We start from the raw sequence: 24,754 nt of genomic DNA, 5'->3' as shown, positions 1-24,754 counted from the left end.
CACATTTCTAGCGTTAACTGAACTTCCAAAACAGAGCTACCCAGATCACTTAAATTACACAATTGAAAGCATGTGTGTATTGTTTGTGTATTTATAGCCAAGCACTCATATTTATTCAAATAATTTAAAAATAAAATTCATTTACCTGTTATTACCACACACCAAATCCGGTTGTTGATACTTCCTGGCTTGTGTAGCCACTAGGTAACAAAAGCTCAACACTGCACCCTAGCATCCTGGAGCACTTCTGTTGTCTTTTGTATGTGATTCTGAGTTTGTACGTGCTTCTTAGTTTTTACGTGTTTTGGAGTTTGTACGTGCTTCTGAGTTTTTACGTGTTTTGGAGTTTGTACGTGCTTCTGAGTTTTTACGTGTTTTGGAGTTTGTACATGCTTCGGGGTTTGTAAGTGCGTCTGAGTTTTTACGCGTTTTGGAGTTTTTACGTGTTTTGGAGTTTGTACGTGCTTTGTCTCCAAGGGCCACCATAAATATACTTTATTTATTCACTCCACATAAAATGTAATAAATAAATCATATAATACAAAGAACAACTATTTACATTTTAAACTTTTAACTATTTAAATTTTCAGCTTTTTCCTTTTAAATAAATTTAACGTGAAACAACACAAAACACTGCAAACCACAACACAATTAAATATATATTAAAATATTAAAACAAAAAGAAGATGCACATTCTCTGTCATATGGGCCTGCATGATTTCTGAATCCTTTATCATCTGCAACTGAAAATAGTGGATGATTACTATACCTTTCTAATGTGACGTTGTTGTCCCTCGCTCTCTTTCTCTCTGGCTCTGGTCCTGTGCTACTGCAAGTGTAACTTACGCCCCTCCCCCCTCTGCCCAGCGCAAGGTACAGGCCGCGCGTGCGGAGTTTAGCGGAAAAAAGGGCGAGAGAGAGGGTGAGAGAAAGAGAAAAAAAAACAAAAAAAACCTCACGGCTCCCAATAAGGAGCCGGCTCGCGTCGTTCACTTCAAAGAGCCGGCTCTAAGAGCCATTTCGTTCGCGAACGACCCATCACTAGTGGGTAGATCTTCATAACAGAGTCGGAGACACTATAACAGGTAAGAAAATCCTCTTTTTTTGTGTGGGACTATTTTTGGTTATAGGGCTTGTTTTATATGGCATATTAAGTTCTTTAACTCTGAACCGAGTTGCACTAGATTTTACGGTGTTTCGGGGTGACCGTGAAATAAATTACTATTTTTTTTCTACCAAAATGTCCTTGGGAATGAGTGCGTACCCCAATAGAAGAAAAACAAATGAAATATAAGGCACTGAGGCTCATTAAATGGCTGCAGAAGAAACACCTGGTAAAGAAGAAGCTTAGATACTCCGTTTGCCACCATAAGATGAAAATGATTTCCGTGGTGAAGAAAGACCAATATATGTAGTATGTATAATGCATGATAATGTAGTGCATGTAGTAAATATAACAAAAATATTTCTATGTTATCAATGCAAGAGGGAGCATTAACCCCTTTTCATTATTATTGTCTTCATGAATTTTGTGATTATCTTATCAATTAAGCTCAGTTTTTAAAACCTTAGGATGTAACTACAGCCCAGCCCATGCAGCAGTATATGAATGACTAACCTCGTATTGTGGATGGATTATCTCAGTTGTTCTCCTGGCTGAAGTTTGTTCCTTTTACAGCATCCTGCCATGCGATTACATTTGTTCCTGACTACTGAGAACACTCACGTTAACTTTTATCGAGTGGAAAAAAAGTTAGCTTGTTTATATTATGCTAACATAGCTGTGTCGCTAGCGGTCACATAGCACATCATTATATACCAGCTAGCCAAACTTCAGTAACCCTACAAACGTCACTGCTGTTTAGTTTTCTGTCTTCATTTATGTTGGAAGTGATAACAGAGCTGTACGTTTGAATTTGTTTCCAAAACCTCGCAGTCAGGACGTGCTATATTGTATTTAGATAGAAGCTAGCGAGCTAACTTCCTGCTAACTTCTAACTCCATTAAATGACATAAATTCCGTTTTCATGGATGCCTGGATGTTAAACTCAATTGTTACACCTGGTAGAGCAGAACGCTGATCATTTTAGTAAAGATGAAAGACTTTAGACAGTTTTTCAACTCTCAGTAATGCCATAGTGATCGTTTGATATATGGACCTGCAGCGGAGTTTAGGCCCAGACACGGCAAGTGACGTCAGACTTAACAACCGGATACCTCATCTGGAACAACAGAGATATTTTATTTAAAAATAAATCACTTTTCCTGGAAACTTGGGTCCAAAATGGGATCCTATTGGTGGCTCAGCTGGTTAATAAAGAGAGACAACTACTTACAACAAATTTCTTGCACTATATAATTTTCCAGTCAGTGTTCGGGAATTCTCAGAGGTGCTTGGTGCCACACCCTCAGGTACTTTAATGTTGTATAAAAACACTCATAGCTCAATATCTACCTCATCCACTCTCCCTGATCCAGCTGAGTCAACAGTGGGAAAAATGTGCTTTTCACAGGAACTTGGTCACAGCAATAAGAGAATACGTAGTTTATTCCAAGAAGATATTGTGTCTCTCTCATATATAATATCTTACTGGAACCGATATATTCCAGATATCAACTGGAAGACAGCTTGCAGGACATTTAGCAGGTTTGTTATTGTCCATATTTTAAGGGAATTCTCTTTACGATGGGAAAATGTTTTATTCTGTTTCTTTAAGTTCCTCGGGAAGAAAGATAAATGTTTTTTTATAATAAATTTGTTAATACTTTTGTCGAATTTTTTTTTATCCATAAATGTAAGTTTGTTAATGAAACACCATATTTCTTCATAAGGATGTGGAATTGTACATACAATCAATATCAGACCCCACCAACAAAAAGGCTCTTAAAACAATACATATATGTGAATTTTTGCGTGTATTTACATAATTATTTTTTTTACCCCTGGTTTTGTATGTTCATGTTCTGTTCTTTTGTATACTTCATCTGTTTGTATGTTGTATACTCATTGTGTGTTCAATAAAGTTCATTAAAAACACACACAAAAAAAACATTGAAATTAGTTGAACTTTTCCACTGAGCAATTTTCACACAGACTCTTTATATTTATGAGTTTGTTTTAAATATTCACATTAAAAGAAATCTGAAGCTGAGTGGTGCGACACAAACAACCTGCTGCTTAACACTGAGAAGACCAAGGAGCTCATCGTGGACTATAGGAGGAATGCTGACCCACATCCACCCATCTAAATTACAGGGACAGCTGTGGAGCGTGTGAGCAGCTTCAAGTTCCTGGGAGTCCACATCTCCGAGGATCTCATCTGGATGACCAACTGCTCCAAGCTGGTCAAGAAGGCTCACCAGCACCTCTTCTTCTTGAGGACTCTGAGGAAGAACCACCTGTCCTCAGACATCCCGGTGAACTTCTATCGCTGCACCATCGAGAGCATCCTGACCAACTGCATAACAGTTTGGTACAGGAACTGCTCTGCCTCGGACCGGAAGGCGTTGCAGAGGTTTGTGAAAACTGCCCAGCGCATTGCCGGAGCACGACTTCTTGGCATAAAGGACATCTACAGGAAGCGGTGTCTGAAAAGGGCTGGGAAAATCATCAAAGACCACAGTCACCCATCATATGGACTCTTCACCCTCCTGCCCTCTGGGAGGCGCTACAGGAGCCTCCGGACTAAGACCACCAGGTACTGGAACAGCTTCTTCCCTTCATTTTAATTCTACAACTGTTTATAACTTGCATAGTTCACATTTCTGTATAACTGTATATCTTATATTTCTGTATAGTTTTTTTATTTCATATTTCGGTACCACTTTACAATAAGACTCCCTTTATAGATGGCTAATAAATAGTTTATAGCTATGTTATTAATTAATCTGTAAATGCTTCATAAACCATTATTAATGGTTTATTATGAATTAGTTGAGGGTAAAGTGTAAAGCATAACACCATTTATTAACGAATAATAAACATTTATATATGCCAAATGGGAGCCTTATTGTAAAGTGTAAAGCATAACACCACCTATTAATGAGTAATAAACATTAATAAATGCCAAAGGGGAGCCTTATGGTAAAGTGTAAAGCATAGCATTATTTATTAGTGTGTAATAAACATTTATAAATGCCAAATGGGAGCCTTATTGTAAAGTGTAAATCACAACATCATTAATTAATGACTAATAAACATTTATAAATGGCAAAAGTGAGACTTACATGTATGTCACCATTTATTACACTTGGACCTAAATTACAATCAGTGCTTGAAATAACATATAACTACTGTCAAAAATGGCAATGTATTGTAAGAGTACCACATGTAACATTAAATGTGTTATTTAAAACACCAAAAAGCCACCCCCTCCAAAAAAAAGTTCATGCCAGACTGGTTCAGACTGGAAATATTTTTTGTACATCCTTGAACAAAAGTTCCAGTTGTCCATCAGGGTGTTGTGAACCAAGCCAAGATAACCATTCAAGAACCATGAGGTGTTCCTCCAGCAACTTCACAGTACGATTTCCTCTTAGTCTACGGACATGTCCTTTGATGGTCATCCAAGCTCTTTCGATATGTTGTGTATGACTGCTGATTGACGATCTACAAATCACCTGCTGTGATTTACAGTGTAGGCATTCTTGTAGGCTCTCCACTCATCACTGATAATTGCACTACCTGACTTAACATGCTGTCTGATCAGAAGAACAAGGTGGTGCCTTGTAGTGATGTGTCGGTCGCAAACGAAATGGCTCTTAGAGACGGAATTTTGACGTGAACGACACGAGCCAGCTCCTTATCGCGAGCCGTGGATTTTTTTTTCCCTTCTCTCACAATTTTTTTCCACTTCACTCCGCACGCGCCTTGTGCTTTGCGCTGGGCAGAGCGGGGAGGGGCGGTAGTTACACTGGCAGTAGCACAGGAACAGAGCGGGAGGGAAAAAGAGAGAGAAAGAGAGCCAGGGACAACAATGTCACATTAGAAAGGTATAGTAATCATCCACAACTATTTTCAGTTGCGGATGATAAAGGATTCAGAAAGTTTATTCATGCAAGCCCATATGACAGAGAATATGCATGTTCTTTTTGTTTTCATATTTTAATTTATATTTAATTGTGTTGTGGTTTGCAGTGTTTTGTGTTGTTACACTTTAAATATGTTTAAAAGGAAAAAGCTGAAAATTTAACTAGTTAAAAGTTGAACTGTGAATAGTTGGTTTTTGTATTGTATAATTTATTTATTACATTTTATGTGGAGTGAATAAATCACGTACAAACTTCAAAACACGTACGAACCCTGAAGCACGTACATACCCCGAAGCACGTACAAACCCCGAAGCACGTACAAACTCAGAAGCACGTAAAAACTCCAAAACACATACAAAACACAACAGAAGTGCTCCAGAATGCTAGGCGCAGTGTTGAGCTTTTGTTCCCTAGTGGCTACACAAGCCAGCAAGTACCAATGACTAAATTTGGTGTGTGGTAGTAACAGGTAAATGAATTTTTTTTAAATTATTTGAATATATATGAGTGCTTGTGTATAAATACACATATGCTTTCAATTGTGTAATTTAAGTGATCTAGGTAGCTCTGTTTTGGAAGTTCAGTTAACGCTAGAAATGTGTTTTGGAGTTTGTATGTGCTTTGTCTCTAGGGGCCACGGCATATATATATATATATATATATATATATATATATATATATATATATATATATATATATATATATAACCACTTTCTTTAACATTAGTAATTAATTTTGTGCAAAATTTTATATTATTGTTAGTAATAAATTAATTAAAGCAACAAAACAACCTGAAGAGCCGGTTCGGAGCCGAAAAGCCGGCTCTTTTTAGTGAGTCGAGCCGAAAGAGCCGGAAATCCCATCACTAGTGCCTTGATCGTTTTTCAGCAAGTTTTAACATGAGCCTTCGCCTTTTCTCTTTAATTCCCATCAGTCCAAATATCCATTCCTTCGTTTTCCATGCATTTCCAAAGCATCCATGTGCATACTGAAAACAAAAAGAATATTATTACACAGAATATTTAGAAAGAAACATTCAAAAAGTTGTTTGCCTTTAATTACACGAATATAAACATGTCAAATGTGCCTTGCCATGCTACTTAGTGTTCTGGAGCTGCCACTTCGTCATCGATCATATCTATTTGTCTGCGCCTGAGCCATCCATCCATCCGCTTCCGCTTATCCTTTTCAGGGTCGCGGGGGGCGCTGGAGCCTATCCCAGCTGTCATAGGGCGAGAGGCGGGGTACACCCTGGACAGGTCGCCAGTCTGTCTCAGGGCTAACACACAGGGACAGACAACCATTCGCACTCACATTCACTCGCACATTCATACCTAGTGGCAATTTAGATTTTCCAATTAACCTATCCCCACAAGCTGCATGTCTTTGGACGGTGGGAGGAAGCCGGAGTACCCGGAGAGAACCCACGCAAACACGGGGAGAACATGCAAACTCCACACAGAAAGACCCCGGCCTGATGTTGGAATTGAACTCAGAACCTTATTGCTGTGCGGCAACAGTGCTAACCACCGTGCCACCGTGCTGCCCTGAGCCCTTGAGAATAAATCTGTGACATAAATTGAGACAATTATTACTTACTGAGGCCCTGAAAAGAGATGATTTTGATTTCTCAAAGAGGGAGCAAGTTCTGATTGTTCTGGAAATGTCCTTATGACTTGCTCTTTTGCAGCACCTGAGAGCATACCAATGAGTTAAGTAAAGAAATGGACCCTAAAACATGCACATTAAATAAATGTTTAGCGGTAATAAAAGCAGAGGGAGGTCAACAGTAATCCCTGACTGTTTTAGGAGCTTTTTGAGATTAAATAGAAGAAAATACATAACATTTAACATGTTAACAACACAAAAGCCATATTAAACGCAGACTACTTTAGGCCCGGAAGTAGGATTTGTCACGTCATCACTTAACGACCGGATTTGTGTGGTGAGAAGTTGTGTTTATAAATGAGGGTCCACGCTAAGAGCACCTGCTTATGGAAGGATGAAAGTTTTACAGGGAGTTTCTCAACATTGTAATTACAATTTAAAATAAAATTAAAGCCACCAAAACGGGAGAAAATATGATCTGGTATAAAATTCCAGATAGAGGAAGGATTTTTAGGAAAATGTTTAGCCCAATTAATTTTGAAAGTGTTATTTAACGTAGAAAAGTCTAAAAAGTTAACCCTACCTTATTCGTAGTTATACATCGCAACAGATTTTTTAATATAATGTGTACAGTTTTTCCATATAAAATTAAAGCTCATGCGGTCAATGTCTTCACTAATTTTCTTATCCAGATGTAAGGAGAAAGCAGCATATGTCAATTGGGAGATCCCTTCAGCTTTAGTAAATAACACTCTACCTTTCACAGATATATCCCTTTGCAGCCACTGGTCGAACCTTTTTTGGGTTTTTTATATTATTGGAGTGAAGTTTGAAGAGCATCTTGACTTTTGGTCTTTAGATATTTACAGTCCTAGGTATGTGACTTCTTTTTAACAGAAATATTACAGATAGCATTGGCAGTGCAGTCTTTAATTGCTAGCAACTCACATTTTTTTTAGATTTAGACATAAACCAGAGGCCTCAGAGAAATCGGTAATCGCATTAAGGGCTAGAGGGATTTGATTAGGATTCTTCAAGAAGAGTATGGCGTCATCAGCTAGCTGGCTGATGATGAGCTCCTTATCAGCTATGGTGATTCCTTGTACAATACTGTTTGAAATATTAGTTGCAAGAATTTGTGTACAAAGTAAAAACAAATATGGTGAGATCAGACATCCTTAGCCGTTAATTATATTAATAGAGCTAGTGCCATTCGTGTATATGGTTTTGATAGCTTTACAGAAAAATTCTCCAAAGGCATATTTTTCCAAAGAGTGGAAAATAAATTGATGTTCAGTTGTATCAAAAGCCTTATAAAACTCCAGGAAGAGAATGAAGCTATTGTCAGGTACCAAATCCAAGTAATCAAGTAGATCCAAAACCAGTCTAATGTTATTAGAAATGTGTCTATTTCTCATAAAGCCTGACTGTGTCTCATCGATAATTGTGTCCAAGACCTCTTTAATTCTGTTAGCAAGTACTAAAGCCATAATCTTATAGTTATTATTGAGCAGACAGATCGGTCTCCAATTATCAATAAAAAGTAAGTCTTTGTTTGGGTTTGGAATAAGTGTTATGAGACCTTGAGTAAGAGTAGGAGGGAGGGTTTTATTATCTATACTTTCTATGAAAACCTGCAGTAAGAACGGAGCCAGGAGATTAGAAAATGATTTATAAAACTCTGCAGTTAACATACTTGCCAATCTTGAGACCTCAGAATTAGGGTGATATTCAAAAGGGCTGTTGGGGGGGGGAAGAGAGTGGTATACATATATATATATATATATATATATATATATATATATATATGTATACAAAAAAACTTGAATTTTACAATGTTTATTTATCGAATAAAATAAGTTAAATGTCACCGTTATTATTGACGGACACAGCGGGGGTGTCCAAATTCAGAGGCTGCGTCCACCTGAGGACGCCTTCGTGGTCTAAGTGGGCCGGGTCCTCCGAAAGCTGGGTAGACCGGAAATGAACTTTTTTTTAAATTATTATTTGAATATATATGTGTTTTGGAGTTTGTACATGCTTTGGAGTTTGTATGTGCTTTGGAATTTGTACGTGCTTTTTGGAGTTTGTACATGCTTCTCTAGGGCCGCCGTATATACTTATATAACATAACACTTATATATATAACTTATATTAACATATATAAACATATATTTAAAAAAACATGTTTGTTTGTTTTTTTAACATTAGTAATTCCTTTTGTTCATAATTTTATATTGTTGTTAATAATAGAAAGAGCCGGCTCGTTTTAGTGAGCCAAGCCGAAGGAGCCGGTTCTCTAAAAAAAAGCCGGAAATCCAATCACTATTCACAAACAACTCTCAAATCATGTGATCTATAAATGTTCTACTTATATTATTTTGAGTGCTCAGTAGTGTAATGAATTATTAAAGTGAAATATTAATTACAGTCCACATACCATTTGCCAGCACAGGTTTTGTAAACCAAACTTCTCTAGTCCTCACACTGCTCATCTTAGCTAGCTAGCAATATAAACCATTTCAGTGCCTTATCTTCAGCTACAGCTCTTAACGTCATTTCAGTTAAGTACAGTCAGAGCAGCAGAACTAATGTCTGAACTACAGCATTCTTTAATCAACATTCAAGCACAGCACAGTGATTTCTTTAGTCAGGGTAAATACACGGATTAGCTACCGAACACGTGCTTTCCCCCAACGGCCGTCTGCAGATTACTGAAAATGTGTTTACTTTAAAATATATAGTATGTATTTGTCCACAGTAACTAAAGTTTCACTAACTAAAATAGCTGAAAACAGCCTATTTTAATAACCCCACTCCACTTCTTGCCACTGTACAAAAATGAAGCCAAAATTCCCTTTTTATGGGGACTGCCATCACTTTGTATTTTTACTCATCAAAAGAAACATTCAGTTCACATCAATTTTATTTGTGCCAATTTTAAACCTTTATTATATTATAATATATAATATAATATTGCAAGGTAACATCCCTACAATAATGCAGAGAAAACCCAACAATCCGAAGATCCCCTATGAGCAAGCACTTGGCGACAGTGGGAAGGAAAAACCTTCAGTAGAACCAGGCTCAGTGAGGGGCGGCCATCTACCGTGACCGGTTGGGGGTGATGAAGCGACATAGATGAAATGCATGTCACTTTCTCACACATTCATAGATGTCATTATTGTCCTACATTTATGATGTTACAACAAATACAGCCACTCCTGGGTTACGGATGTAATAGATCCTCAGGATGGGCGGGTATTTAACTTTTTTTCTAATATTGTCTCTTTGTGATTTATTTTGACTTTGGAAACAAAAAAATAATAATATTTTTTTTAACCAGTTTAAAAGCTGATTATTTCTTTGGAGTCAGTGTGAGAACTGGTAGGAGGGTTTTTTAGATGTGTTTGGATCTGGCAGAAGGTTGGCGCTTGATTTCTTTTTGCACCAGGATTGTATATTTGACGTAGCGTTGACTGGGAATTAAGTACAGGTGGATGGGGATGAAGCAGAGGTGGATGGGGATGAAACCTTTCTTCTTCTGGCTTGGGAGTAACAGTGGACTTGAGGTTGAGTGAGCTCCTAGACTGAGACTGCTTGTTTGAGTTGTCTACAGTTTTAGACCGGGCCCTAGTGGAAATAGGAGGTAGCAGGCCATACACTGCTCTTAGCTTACTGTCATATGTGGTAAGCTTGTTACCCATTTTGCCCTTAAGGTCTCTCATTTCTTTCTGTTGTTCTTTCAGCTCATTGTCGTCTTTGGATGGAAAGTATTCCACATTGCCCAGGTCAAATCTCACCTTTTTACGGCTATTTTTTCATCCCCATCCTTTCTTTGCTGCTCTGGGGAGGCTTTTTTCTCGACTTGCACAGTGTGGCCGAGCGTGTCATAAAGTCCCTTCAGCTGTTGCAGCACATAGTCATTTTCTTTTTTCCGTACTGCATTCTTTTGTCATTGAATGCCAATGTCTGTCATGGGTTGCACTTGAGGATCCACACACAGGAGTTAACAATGAAAGTTTATTTACAGTTTCTTCTCCGAGTGTATTTGCAGGCTGTGCGGGGATAGTGCTATATACAAGACGTGAGGGGGCAGGGCTCCAGGGAAAAGGGAATCACACATACGCGCCACACGACCTCTCTCTCCACTAGTGACCAGTCGCTCCTTCCACACACCACTTGAGGAAACAAAGGGATGGGTCCGGGAAATCTAGGTACAAAGATACACACGTTAATATCTAGCACGCAGGCACGAGAAACCTTGGCTTGAACTTGTTACTGACAAGAATTTAACAATGATCCAGCACTGAACAGCAGACCTCTTCCCTCTTAAGTACCAACTGGTCTTGATGAGGTCCAGGTGTTTCCAATGCAGGGAGGCGTGGGCCGAGGGCGTGAACACACCATGAGTTCCGCCCCGGCAAAACAGGAGAGAGAAAGAGAAACAAAGAGAGAGCGAGAGATAGGAGCATAATGATCAGCGCCTTGCTGATCCCCCAGGCCGTGACAATGTCAGTTTCCACTTCTTCTATTACTTGCTTAAGCTTAAATACTGTGTGTTTGGACTTTGTCAGAGCTTTCTCAACCTCTTCTTTGTCCTCCACAGTTTGCGTCAACTTTGACTTCACTGTGAAGAGGTTGTCATTTGCAGAACTAAGCTGTTTCTCGTGTTCTTTCTTTAGTTCTGCCTGCTGCAGTTTGATAATGTCCAGCTCAGTCTTTACAGCATTATAGCTGGTCTTAGCATTGGCAAGGTCTACGTTTGTCTCTTGGAGTTCTTGAGCCTTTTCTTTGATTTTATTCTGAAGTGTCTTTATAGTGTCTCTAGCTGTATAGAGTTCGTTCTCAATGCAGAACTTTGTCTCAGAAAGGAGCACTTTATCAGACCTAAGATTTTCCCTTCTCTTTATCTCCAGTTCCAGATCGTTTTCTGCTTTGCTAAGAGCAGTTTTCAGACGGGCTATCTTATTTTCCTGGGATGAAATTTTCTTCCCAGATTCCTGCGTCTCATTTTCAAATATAATTATTTGCTTAGTTTTAACCTTAAGGCATTTTTCCAGGCGGTCGATAGTAAAACGTTGCCTTGCCCGCTCCTTTATCTGACTTTCAGATTCCAGGACTTTGACTTTTAACTCTTTCCTCAACGTTATGTTGTTACATTCCTTCTCCCTAAGACGTACTTTCAGCTCATCATTTTTCTTTGTCAGTTTGTTTTTCTCGTCTATTGCGCAGTGCTTTCCCGCTTTATACTCCTCATTTTGTCTTTGACACTTTTTAAGTTCAGCCTGTAGTTTCTCTTTTTCTTCTTCCACACTTTTAACTTTCTGTTGACGGCAGTACACCTCCCCAGGTAGTGTAAGAAGCTCGTCTATCCTTCTTTCAAGGAAGTCATTACGATGAATGTACTTCTCATTGTTCTGAATCTCAGTCTGAAGCTGCTCATTTTGTTTCTGCAGTTCTTTAATGTTTTCATTTTTTTTCTCAGTCATCTTGCTTAGCTTCATCTTGAGTTCTTGTTTTTCCTGCTCATTTTTGATTTTAAGGACAACCAGAGATTCCACCTCCTTTTCTTTCTTGTCCTGCATCATTTTTTCAGTGGCACAATTAAAACAAGTTTTTCAGCTTGTTGGTACTTTTCTATTTCATTTCTGAGCACCTGGATTTCTTTGGACTCCTCTGTCATCTTTGCAACCAATTGCTGTTCTTCTTTCAAAGATGCTTCAAGAGTTGAAATCCTACAATTCTTTTCACCAATTTCCTCCAAGTTAAGCGTTTCAGCTTGTTTGTACTTTTCTATTTCATTTCTGAGCACCTGCATTTCTTTGGACTCCTCTGTCATCTTTGCAACCAATTCCTGTTCTTCTTTCAAAGATGCTTCAAGACTTGAAATCCTACAATTCTTTTCATGGATTTGGACCACAGATTCAGTTTGAGCGGTTGCAGAGAGAGCCTCTTGTTGATTAAGCTGTTTTAAATCTGGATATAAAGATTCAAATAGAGATCCTGAAGAAACAAAATGCTCATTAAAGCAGTTTAGAATGGCACATTTCTCTGTTAACGTGCAGGAGTCTTTTACAACAAAGGTTGGCATCGCATTTGTATTTATGTCCCCATAAGAAGATTTTATTATTTTCCAGAATCTTTTAGGATTGTTCAAATGTTTAGTAGTTTTTGAAAGATAGAATTCTGATTTGGCCTTTTTAATTAAGGAAGTTGAACGGTTTCTGAGCTGTCTAAAAATCAGCCAATTTAGTTTTTCTGGCCTTAGCCCAGGCAGCATCCCTTTTTTTGAGTAGACTGGAGAGCTGAGGAGAAAACCAAGGGTTGTTTTTGCATTTTACTCTAAATTTGCACATGGGGGCATGTTTATTTATAATTTTGATAAAAGTGTCATAAAAATAATTCCATGCCAGCTCAAGATCAGTTATCAGGTAGATTCTATTCCAGTTATAGTCCCATAAATCATGAAAGAAAGCTTGCTCACAGAAATGCTTAAAATCTCATTTAAAAACTATTTGTGGCCTTGATTTTGTGAGCTTCGATTGTCTGACTACAGCTACCACACAGTGGCCACTGATATCATTTGCGAAAACCCCAGTGTGAGAATATTTATACATGATATTAGTTAAAAATAAATCAATAAGTGATGACTTTTCTAGGCATTTAAGATTTTGACGAGTTGTGCTGTAAATTAGTTGTGTGAGATTATATGAATCACACATGGATTTAAAACTGTCTGAGGCAGAGGACAACCAGTCCCAGTTGAAATCTCCGGCCAGCACAATTTCATTAAAATCTAAAGTAGATAGTTTTTCACTTAGTGAAACTAAAGCCTCACTACTAGCCGAGGGTGGTCTATAACAGCCCACAATGGTAATAAAATAGCCCTTGAAAAGTTGGAGCTTGAGTGCAAGAAGTTCAAACTGTTTACAAACAGATACCGATGAATCAACAGTAACATGGAATTTGCTTTTTACATAAATTGAAACACCGCCACCCTTTCTGGGGCGGTCGCAACGGAAAAGATTATAGCCCGTTATTGCAATGTCTTTGTCAGTAATTGATTTTGTAAGCCAGGTTTCTGATAATAGAAGAATATCGGTATCTCTTTCATCCAAATCTTCACAAAATCAAGTTTGGGAAGAAGACTTCTGACATTTATATGAGTGATACCAAGACCTGTTCAAGTTTTAAAATCACAAGGAGTACTTAAGCATTTGCAATCTGGACCGGGATTAGGTTGCACATTTCCAGATAAAAGAAGTAGAAGAACAATAAAACATTTTCTTTTCACAGATTTTGTTTTTTGTAGGATTACAGACTGATTTCTCTTAGTGCCCAATCTCATTTGGGGGGGGTGAGAGAATTGGGAAATAAACCAGTGATATGGAATAAATAAATCAGTTAAATCAGTTGAAATGAGATCTCTGCTGATGATCACGTTTGAGAAGCTTCTAAAAGATGTAAAATCCGACCTTGTTCCCTTTGAGAGGAGTAAGAAGTATGGTTTCTCTTGCTCCACAGACTGTTCCTGCACCTCATGTAGACAAAAAGTTGTCAATAAAAGCAATAAAGGAAAAAAAAAACTACTGAGGATAACATACTGACTGACAGATAGACCTGGTAGACCTGTGGTAGAGCCTGGTTGTGGCCTGCTAGGTGATGGTGGAGCCTGGCTGTGGGCTGATGGTGGAGCCTGGTTGTGGCCTGCTGGCTTGGACCAGCTGATGGTGGAGCCTGGTTGTGGCCTGCTGCCTGATGGTGGAGCCTGGTTGTGGCCTGCTGCCTGATGGTGGGGCCTAGTTGTGACCTGCTGGCTGATGGTGGGGCCTAGTTGTGGCCTGCTAGCTGATGGTAGAGCCTGGTTGTGGCCTGCTGGCTGATGGTGGGGCCTAGTTGTGGCCTGCTGGCTGATGGTAGAGCCTGGTTGTGGCCTGCTGGCTGATGGTGGGGCCTAGTTGTGGCCTGCTAGCTGATGGTAGAGCCTGGTTGTGGCCTGCTGGCTGATGGTGGGGCCTAGTTGTGGCCTGCTGGCTGATGGTAGAGCCTGGTTGTGGCCTGCTGGCTGATGGTGGGGCCTAGTTGTGGCCTGCTAGCTGATGGTAGAGCCTGGTTGTGGCCTGCTGACTGGACATACATCACACATATATATCACACATACATCTGACAGAGCACAGTCTTTGGATGTTGCAGACTCTGAGGTTGAAGAAGTCACAGCGGGTATTTGCATACATTTAATTTAGCAGTGTTTTATGTCAGATGAACTTCCCGAGAAAATATAAAAACTGTAGAGGTGGAAAAACAAACAGAGAAGATAAGAACAGGTTTGCAATATGAGTCAGGCAATATGTTGCAACAACGAGTGCTGGAGGATTTATTTAGTTATTTATTTAGACCCATTTCTTCAGTATAAGAAGCCATACTATCAAAACACCGCAATACAAATACAACTAATACTGGCAAACCTCACAAAAGGTACAAGTACTTATTCTGCAGAAAATCTTTCACCATTTGTGCTTAAGAGTATATGAATTTATATGACTACTGCTTATGTTGAAGATTAAGCTCAGTTTTAATATTTCATGTCATTCTATAATGATCATAGGGTATGCAGAGATGAGGCATATTTGTCCATTTTAATATTCAGCTGAGCGTGAATGTCCGAGTGGTGTTTGACAGTATATATGTATCTTATTATAATGAACATAGTGTATATCAAATTCAAATTTTATTTGTCACACACACAACCATACACAGTATGACATGAGGTGAAATGCTTGTAGCTGTGCAATGCAATGCCCGACCATTAAACGACAGTGGTTTTACAGTATTTACAATTTACAGGTTATACAAAATTTACAGATTTAACTTAGAAATTTACAGTAAAAAAGTGTGCAAATAGCAGAAAGAGATTATAAATTATAGGAAGTGTGCATGATATGCATATATGTATGAATGTTTGATTCAAAGATAAGATTAGACACTTAAAATAAATTAATAACAAACAAAAATCTAGCAGGTTGAGCACTGTGTGAGCCAGGAAACATTCAAGCAGATGAAAAATATATTAAATGAAAACACTGAGCTTATCGTTGATCAGCTTGGATTGTGTAGATCACAAATCTTCTTGTCTGAATCTTTTTTTATTTAATTTTTATAAAATCCACCGTGACTCTCCTTTTCATCAGTGGAACTCTGTCCCAGTCTGCTCCACCACCAGGAGATTCTCCGCTGTCCACGATGTCTTCACTGTGGATGCCAGTGAATACAATACAAGAAAACCTGCAAATATCATTCAGCATTGATGGTGCCTACACAGCTGTGCAAGTTATTCATGTCATGAGCAGGAGTGCTTTTAAAGTGTGCTTTGATAAACCCAGATTGTCCATCTCCTTTTTAGACTAGGTATCACACCATCTGTGAGTTCAGGCTCAGGTAAGTTGGGACACTTTAGTTATCAATCCTGAGGAAAAGGCTGAATCACATTGATCTAAAATTTTTAAAGTAAAGAACAAGTTGTTAGCAAAAAGAGAAACATGCTCAGCATTTTTACAGTCTTTTAATCACATGGAGCCAGTTGACCAAATCATTATCATTAAAAATGTGGTATTAAGATGAGATAAGATAAAACTTTATTAATCCCTCGGGTGGGTTCCTCTGGAAAATTTGGTTTCCAAAAAAGCACAGCACCGACAGAAGTTACAGAGTTAATAATTATTCAATAAAGATAGTGGAAAATCACACTTCCACTCCATACCCCCAGACAAAAAGCAAACTGGTTATTGTGCACTTTATTGTGCAGACTCAGTACAGAGCATCATCATGTATCCCAAATCCAGAATAGATTTATAGTCTGTGACATCGTTGAAGTTGCAACTATCCTGTTTATGCCATGTTTAGAATGAAATGAATCCTGTCAATCGCTACTATTCATATCAATAAATATGTTCTTCAGAACATGCATTGATATTTGCTGTTGGAAAGCACACACAGCCTCCATAAAATCCATGTCAACTTATTTAGTAAAAATATAACTGCATTATCAAAATAGTTTCCACGTTTGCTATGTTTCAGTTCAAAAGTGTTTTAAATCTGCATCAGTGATTTATGTCATTAAATTACCTCGTGATCTTCTTTCTGCCGCAGCAACTTAAGTCTTGCGATTCATGACAAGCCACGCTGTTAAAGCATCTCAAGGAGAGAAGAACATTTGAGGACAACTTGTTTGTATTGGAGCCAGGCACCAGAGGGCGATAGAGACGTTTTCTACTGTCTTTGATCCGGCACCATTTACTACTACTTACGTCAAAAGAAAAACAGTGCGTCAACGAGTACTTCCGGTGTCAGGACCTCTCGTCTCACGTGTGCACGGAGGAAAAGTGTAGAAGAAGCTGCTTTTACGGAGCTCAAATAAACTCGCTTGTTGTTTCCTGCCCAGAACTAAAAAAAAAAGAAAAGGAGTGTTTAAGCACAGTAGGAAAAAAAACCCTCTTTCGCCATGGCTCTGTACCTGAAAGCAGCAGAGATCATGGAGAAGGTCGAGGGTAAACAGGGGGCTTTGAAAACTCTGGTTTACGACAGTCAATTCAAGAACATCAAGCAGCTGTTCGCTCTGGTTTGTGAGACCCAGAAGTTTTCCTCCGTCCTGCAGGAGATCATCGAGTCCACCAAGCTACTCAGGCATACCAAGCTAAAGATGCCCCTGGCTAAGGTGCTCGTGTACGATCTGTTGATAGGCCAGGGGCTGAAGTGTGGCGGATCCTGGAAGGCCATGATGATGAAGCATCGCTCCAGACTGCAGGCGGAGTTGGCTCGCATGAAGGTGAAGCAGAAGGTAAGCAGGAATGAAGACCTGCTTCCTTGCAGTGTCAAGCACCCCGCTGGAGACCAGTTGCCCAGATATGTACGTGTGAACACTCTGAAGACCACTGTGGAGGATGTTGTGGACTACCTGAAGAGGGATGGCTTCTCCTACCTGGGGAAGGCTTCCAGGCTGGAAGACTTATCCCTGAAAGACAGATACTTTTTGAGTGACCTGCACCTGCCAGAGCTGCTGGTCTTCTCTCCTAAAACTGACTTCCATGATCACTTCCTATACAAAGCAGGCCACATAGTTCTGCAGGACAAAGCCAGCTGCCTCCCCGCTCATCTCCTTAGTCCTCCACCTGGTAGCCACATCATTGATGCCTGTGCCGCACCCGGCAACAAAACCAGCCAGCTGGCAGCCATCATGAAGAACAAGGGCAGGCTGTTTGCTTTTGATTTGGATGGAAAGCGCTTGGCCACCATGTCAACTCTCCTGCTCCGTGCAGGGGTCACCTGTCAGCAGCTGGCCAACCAGGACTTCCTGAAGGTGGACCCTGACAACCCGCAGTATAAGGATGTTGAGCACATCCTGCTCGATCCCTCCTGCAGTGGTTCAGGTAGGGTGACCAGTTATCCCTGTGTTTGTATGACTGCAGTAGGGTTCTTTATAACATCTGTGCATACGTATCTTCAATTTATGACACTTTAGTTTACTTTGAATGCAAAATGTATCATATTTATTTCATTTTTAAACATTGAATCTGTTGTTTATGTAACAAACGTTAGTCACAGATGTGGGTGTGCAGAGTAGAAACTGCTATTGAAATCACAGACCCATCCTTCCTCTCTCAAGTTCATGTTTCCCCCTAAGCAGATACTGCAAAACTTAGCTGTGTTTCACAAGTATAAGCAAGAATCAGAGTCCCAGTGTGCAAATAAAGAAACAAACAGCTTAATTATAGTAAAAAACACAACAACAACAACAACAACAACAACAACAACCAAAAAACCATTGTAATCTGTGTGTGACGGGGTTCAGGTATGGTGTGCCTCCAGGACAACACCTCTGCTGACCAGGAGAAGGAGCAGGCTCGTCTGGCCTCTTTGGCCTCCTTCCAGCTGCGCTGCCTTAACCACGCTCTCAGGTTTCCCAGCCTGAAGCGCCTGGTCTACTCCACCTGCTCCATCCACAAACAGGAGAATGAGGAAGTGGTAGCTGCCTGTCTGCAGCAGAACCCCGGCTTCAGGTAGCAACAGCCTGAAGACATTCAGACTGTTTATTTATCATTTTAAAGCATTCTATTCTTATTTAGCTGTCTAGATGATGAAACCTGGAGATTTTTTGTATTTTTCTGTGATCTCTCCACCTTGACACACATGCATGTTATAGTAGCAGTACTGCATTGTAGTGTTGTCAATAAAATTGGACATTACAGGTATGTGAGACCATTTTCAGGACTATGCAATGACACTGACGGCACAAGATTTAAGATTATCATTAAATGAGGACTGTGACAAAGTGCAGTTAGTGACAGTGAAATAATTTCAAATATCCATAATACATATGTAATTTGGGGGGGGGGGGTTACGGTTTTGTTTGTAAGTGTAGAGATGCAGGCTGAGGTAGCTTTTACAAACTCAAAATATGTTAAAAAAATGCAACAAACGTTCAGGTGTTCAGTGTTGGGGTTTTGCTCCCTGAGGTATGTTATTTATGCCAAACTGGTTGTTAGAAGTGTTATTCAAATCCTTTCATGTCTCCCCGTCCAGACTGGTTCCTCTGTTGGCTGAGTGGCCTGAGCGAGGCCTGGAGCCCCTCCCACAGTGTCTGCGTGCCAGCACTGCCAAGACCCTCACGCACGGCTTCTTCGTGGCCCTGCTGGAGAAACACAGCGAGCCTGGAAATACAAAGCAGGAACTGGCTGTTCAGATAAGGTGAATACTTGAGTGTCATGTAAACTTAGTAAAATAACCTTAACACCAGCTGTTACATTGAGTTATGGCCATGCAGGTCTGCGCACGCATCTGTGTGGTTAGCTAACAGTGTGTTTAGCTAAATAGTTTTTAGTTGTGTCTATTATATTTGACTTTCTGTATTTGTTCCCTGTCTGCTCATAAAAACATATTGAATTTGTCAGTATTTTTTTTTCTTTTAGTTTAATTCTACTGTAACACTGTCTAGATCTGTTCAAATCTTTGTTTTGGGATAAAACATGATTACCTGATCAAAGTGGCTATGCAACTTATTATTTTAATGTTTCTCTCAGCAGTAGTACTGCGGAAGTTTCCTGTAGTGTTTTTAGGTGAGTAGGTTGACTCTTGCTCTTTACTCCGTCACAGCGGCCCAGAGGTGAAACCACGCAATCTGCCTTCCTCTGAGAAGAGACCTGCAGCTTCAGAAGAAGACTCTGAAGCTTCAGAGACAGAGGACAGACCAACACCTGTAGGAGGACAGACTGGCAGCAAACCCAACAATAAAAAGAGGAGGAAAAGGAAGAAAAAAAAGAAGGCGGCAGAAACTGCAGAGTGAAATTTAAAATTGGACTGCTGCACAGTTCGTCTGGATGAACAGTGCTGTTGATTTCTAATTGAGATGTAACTGAAAAGTAAAGATAATTTTTATTTTTACTGCGTCATATCTGTGTGTTATTGGTGTTGCTTGTTTTCGAGATATGTTTTCAGGTATTTTAGTCCCCTCCTGAATTATCCAGCAGGGGGCAGCAATCAGCAGCCAGCTTGCCTGTAGAGTGATTTTTATTTCCGGTAAAACAGCGTCAGCTATTGGTGGAAACAGTGGTCTGTTTTGTAACTGTTACCAAACTCTTTTGTAACTGATAAATTTTTCAATTTGACGGCGATAAGCGGTGACCTGCAGTGCTGCGTGCCGGCTTTGAGTCCAGCTGGTCTTTTGGCGTACACGGAGTAAGTCACTTTAACACGAATGTATTAGTGCTTCACCGGTTAATGCACGACACCGCTCCCAGCAAGGACACTTATTAAAGTTGTCCTTTTTCTTTTATTTACAACTGGGGGGGAGTAAGACGGCAGGCCACCTCCAGCAGCTTCTCCCTCGGCCCTGACAGCAGAATGTCCTCGGTACCCAAAGTGACACTGTCCGGAGGTTTGGAGATCTGCCGGGTCCTGAACGGGATGTGGCAGGTGTCCGGGGCGCACGGAACGGTGGATAAAGTCAGGGCAGGTGAACAGTAAACCCCGGGTAGCTATAACTTAAAAAAATCGCTAGGTGTATTGATTTCTATTTTATTTTCGTATGCTTCATTCATTCAGTGATTTTATTAGGTACAATTATAGTGCAGTTTAATAAAATAATCCTACAATAAATGAAGCCCTCATGTAGAGTTGTACTGTTGGTCTATTTTAATTGTTCTGGGATAAATAAACAATAATAGCTAAAACGTATCTGGGCAAACTAAGGATGATAATTAAAGCTGGACTGATACACTAGAAATGATTCACACTACTCTAAGCTCCACCACTCGTCGCCTTATCTGCGCTACTTTCCTCCTTTTTTCTGCTTTCCTCTTTCCTTTCATGTCTGTAGTTGAGGCCATGCAGGAGTATGTAGATGCTGGTTTAACCACATTCGACATGGCAGACATTTACGGGCCTGCAGAGGAAATCTTTGGACAGTTTAACAGCCAGGTAAGTGTGTATATACGGAATTCAGTATTACTTACACATCGCCAAATCACAACAGCAGTTACTTCAAACCACTTTATATTGTAAGGTAAAGGCTCTAAAATATTAGAAAGAAACCCCAAGAATAAAATGACCCCGTATGAGCGAGCACTTGGTGAGAGTGTGAAGGAAAAACTCCCTTTGAATCGGAAGAAACTGCAGACAGAACCAGACTTGGGGAGAGGCACCAATTGGTTTGGGGTGAGGGGAAGACCATACAGTATAATAAACACCCTACAATATCAGAAAGAAACCCCAGCAATTACACAATCCCTTATGAGCAACCGCTTGACAACAATGGAAAGAAAAAAGCCATTTTAATTTGAAGAAACCTCAGTTTTGCCAACCATTTGCCAGCTTTATTCAGTGTGCTGGAAGATATCAATACAGGTAAATTAAACTTGAGTGAGGAGGGATGGGGGGCTCTTACCACTGTGATGTTTAAAATCTGATGTTTACACAGTTGCAGTTGGAGTGATGTACTGCAGTGTGTTTGTATGTGTGATATTAACAAGGAAAAGATGAACTACAGAGAGCAGAAAGGGTAGAGCAGGGTTCCTGATTTAGAGACAGAAACCTGTGTAATTTTCTGTCATATACTGAGAATGAGTTATTTGACAGTAAATAACGACCTTGCCTTGGGAGATCTTGACAGGACCTTGTCAAGTATTTTGTAGGAAAACACAATTACATCAGAATTTAAAGCTAAGATAAGAGATAAAATAAACCTTTAATAGTCCCGCACGTGGGAAAAGTTTTGTGTTACAGCAGAAAGTGCTGATATTTTTTTTAGCATTGGTTATTCACAGAGGTGCAGATACTTGGCGTGCACTTTAAGACACTCCCACACTCACCAGTGCCAGTGCGTGCACTCAGGTCAGTTGATGCAATATCAGCTGATGTGTTGCGGCAGTCTGATGGTATCAGCCTTTGTCAGCTGTTCACCTGGAATAATGTGCAGATGACCGGAAAGCTCTTTGCTCTTTCAGCAAGCTTCTTGTTTTTATTTCCCCACACAAGCTGTCCAGGCTTTTTCCCCATATAAAGAAAACCCATCCACATATGCTATTTAACTCTTCCACCCTTAATTCAGAATTAGTGTGTTCAGTCTAGCTGTAAAATGTAACCCCGCTCAGTCACTGGTGTTTTTTCAACTTTTATCTTTGTTTGATCTTTAGCTGAAGTCCAGATCCTCTGGGAGTCTCAGCCCGGCTCTGCAGGGTTTGACTAAATATGTACCAAGACCTGGACTGATGGAGCGCAAGGTGAGCCACTCAGCAATGCTCAGTCTGCTGTGCTTTTAACAGTGAGACCGGTTTTATCCACTAGAGAGCAGTGCATGTCTTTATTAAGAATCAAATCATAACCTCGCCAGTATTTCTTTTCTGTCTTTATCTCTATGAATGGCTTAGATACAGTTAGGTTTGATTCTAGTATCAGTCCATAAAATCCAGCACTCAGCTTTGACATTTTTTGATGTTTCTGGGAGAAGAAATCAGCTGAACTCTCTCTGTTCTTGCAGGTGGTGGAGAAGGCGTTGCAGCGGTCCATGACTCGAATGCAGGTGGACACCCTGGACTGTGTTCAGTTTCACTGGTGGGACTATGGGGACAAGAGATATCTGGAGGCACTGGGTCACCTCTCTGACCTGCAGCAGGAAGGAGTCATACGTATGTGAGCTGTACTACTAAATGCACAATTTATAAATGAACGGACAACATATGATTATAATATAAACTCATAAGTTTTTATGAGTGACAAAAATGAATGACAAAAAATTGCTTTGAACTCTGGGAAACTCTGAGGAGAACGACATAAATGTATATAAACACAAGAATTAGACTCTTTTGGTGGCTAATCATGGTTTAATATCAGCGTGCACTTTGATATGGATAGAAAAACACATACACACAGATTTGGTTTTGACTCTTAACAACAAATCTTGACTAATGTGTGTCGTTATTGCATTGCATTAAATCTTGACTACAGTACCAGAGGTGTGCTGGTTCCCAGACACACAAGTTAAGAATCTGACTATTTTTTCCTCAGGTGAGCTCGCCCTCACTAACTTTGACACACAGAGGTTGGAAGAGATCACCAGCAAAGGCATCCGCATTTCCAGCAACCAGGTAACACATCCCTCTACGTGTGAGAACACTGCTCCATCGCATTTAGGATAGTCTTCCTCTTCTCTTTGTGTTTAATGTGGCCGTCTGTGCAGGTTCAGTACTCGGTGATTGATCAGCGACCTGCAGCCAGGATGGAGCAGTTCTGTGTGGCCAACAACATTAAGCTCCTCACTTACGGCACGCTCGGTGAGATATAACTCCTTTATTTGCATGCAGTCATCTTACATTAGCAATATTCGACTTCAGTCTCTCTTCAGTAGACGTTACTTCATCTTTAGTCGTGCGAGTTGTGCATTAATATTGTTGTGCGGGACTGTAAAATGGTGGGTTTCTGAGATGGAGTCAGATGACATGACGACACATCCTCTTTCTCTCTCCCTTGCTTTCATTTTTTCCCCTCCCACCTTCTATTTTCTGCTAACTTTCCCCCCTCTGCATCCCATCCTCCTCCTAACCACTATGGTCTCCATGTACACCTCTTTTCCTCCATCACTTCTCCCCTCCCTTCATGTTTTCCCTACCGTTTCTTACTTATCTCCATCCTTCCGCCCCATCTGTCCTCCCTCTTCTCCCCTCTCCCCACCCTGACACTTTTAACTCCTTCATCCGCCCCCCCTCCATTTCACTTACATCCATTTTTTCTTGGTGCAGCTGGCGGTCTGCTCTCTGAACGCTATCTTGGAAAGGTGGAGCCCATATCTAGGGCGGAGCTCTACACCGCCTCCCTTTCCAAGTACAAGAACATGATCAACACTTGGGGTGGCTGGAGTCTTTTCCAAGATCTCCTCGGCACCTTGGAGACGGTAGCTAAGAGACGTGACTCCTCAATAGCCAGCGTGGCGATGCGTTACGTGCTGGACCGGCCTGCAGTGGGTGGAGTCATTGTGGGTTGCCGGCTAGGTGTCGCAGGGGCGGGGCAGCACATCAGTGAAAGCCTGCGAAGCTGCAGCTCTGACCAGCAACTGACGGCTGAAGATCTCTCCGCCATCGAAGCAGTGACACAACGCTCCAGGGACCTCATGGCGATCATCGGGGACTGTGGGGATGAGTACAGGAACTAAAGAGGGAGGGGGGACTGACTAACTGGATGTGACAGATCACTGCAGAGGAAATAAGAGGGAACAGAAAGATCTCCCACAGCACATGGAAAAGAGGGGAAAAAAGCAATATTTTTTGGTGTTTTTAATGAATTTTTTCTTTGACTTTTACAACCCTCCACCCCCCAAATATTTTCCCATTTTATATGCCTAAACCACTGAGGTGTCGCACTGAGATGCTCAGTGCTCAATTATATGCTCAGTTATACATTCAAGTGTCAAGTGTGTCCTTAAGCCTTAAACATTCAGAGAAATTTCTCTTTTTGTATCTCCTTAAAATAAATGTATTTTTCCGTTAGCTTTAGAAAATTTAAATAAAGCTAAAGTTGCATCTTGCAATGAACATAGGACCAAAATATATGAATGTATGTAACATATTCT

The 24,754-nt window shown here is 40.3% G+C and overlaps 2 protein-coding genes across 3 annotated transcripts; both read left to right on the top strand.

The window, feature by feature from the left end:
- Positions 1 to 14,375: 14,375 nt before the first annotated feature.
- On the top strand, positions 14,376 to 20,076 carry nsun5 (NOP2/Sun RNA methyltransferase 5). Its single transcript, XM_085146800.1, has 4 exons — positions 14,376 to 18,065; positions 18,488 to 18,695; positions 19,219 to 19,383; positions 19,789 to 20,076. Exons 1-4 carry the CDS (start codon positions 17,141 to 17,143, stop codon positions 19,976 to 19,978), a joined length of 1,488 nt encoding a protein of 495 aa, XP_085002926.1. The 5' UTR covers positions 14,376 to 17,140; the 3' UTR covers positions 19,979 to 20,076.
- Positions 20,077 to 20,222: 146 nt separating this feature from the next.
- LOC146495131 (uncharacterized) lies at positions 20,223 to 24,430 on the top strand. 2 transcript variants are annotated; one of them, XM_085146802.1, is made up of 8 exons: positions 20,223 to 20,370; positions 20,486 to 20,647; positions 21,011 to 21,111; positions 22,326 to 22,412; positions 22,670 to 22,817; positions 23,197 to 23,276; positions 23,369 to 23,462; positions 23,928 to 24,430. In XM_085146802.1, the coding sequence occupies exons 2-8, from the start codon at positions 20,536 to 20,538 to the stop codon at positions 24,335 to 24,337; spliced, it is 1,032 nt and encodes a 343-aa protein (XP_085002928.1). In that variant the 5' UTR covers positions 20,223 to 20,370; positions 20,486 to 20,535; the 3' UTR covers positions 24,338 to 24,430. The 2 variants fall into 2 exon arrangements, with proteins under 2 accessions (XP_085002928.1, XP_085002929.1); XM_085146803.1 differs by lacking the exon at positions 20,223 to 20,370 and having other exon boundaries at positions 20,550 to 20,665.
- The last annotated feature ends 324 nt before the right edge of the window (positions 24,431 to 24,754 follow it).

This window comes from Neolamprologus multifasciatus, chromosome 20, assembly GCF_963576455.1.
Source record: "Neolamprologus multifasciatus chromosome 20, fNeoMul1.2, whole genome shotgun sequence".
In the NCBI taxonomy this organism is placed as follows: domain Eukaryota; kingdom Metazoa; phylum Chordata; class Actinopteri; order Cichliformes; family Cichlidae; genus Neolamprologus; species Neolamprologus multifasciatus.
The sequence above is the reverse complement of the archived record's forward strand: the minus strand, read 5'-3'. Positions and strand labels throughout refer to the sequence as shown.

Bases quoted from the DNA above. Each gene is read 5' to 3' on its own strand.
- LOC146495131 (XM_085146802.1), top strand. From the start codon at position 20,536: ATGTCCTCGGTACCCAAAGTGACACTGTCCGGAGGTTTGGAGATCTGC. The intron at 21,112-22,325 runs GTAAGTGTGTAT...TTTGATCTTTAG, and splicing joins TTGGACAGTTTAACAGCCAG to CTGAAGTCCAGATCCTCTGG. The intron at 22,818-23,196 runs GTATGTGAGCTG...TTTTTTCCTCAG, and splicing joins GCAGCAGGAAGGAGTCATAC to GTGAGCTCGCCCTCACTAAC.
- nsun5 (XM_085146800.1), top strand. From the start codon at position 17,141: ATGGCTCTGTACCTGAAAGCAGCAGAGATCATGGAGAAGGTCGAGGGT. The intron at 18,696-19,218 runs GTAGCAACAGCC...CTCCCCGTCCAG, and splicing joins CAGCAGAACCCCGGCTTCAG to ACTGGTTCCTCTGTTGGCTG. The intron at 19,384-19,788 runs GTGAATACTTGA...ACTCCGTCACAG, and splicing joins GAACTGGCTGTTCAGATAAG to CGGCCCAGAGGTGAAACCAC.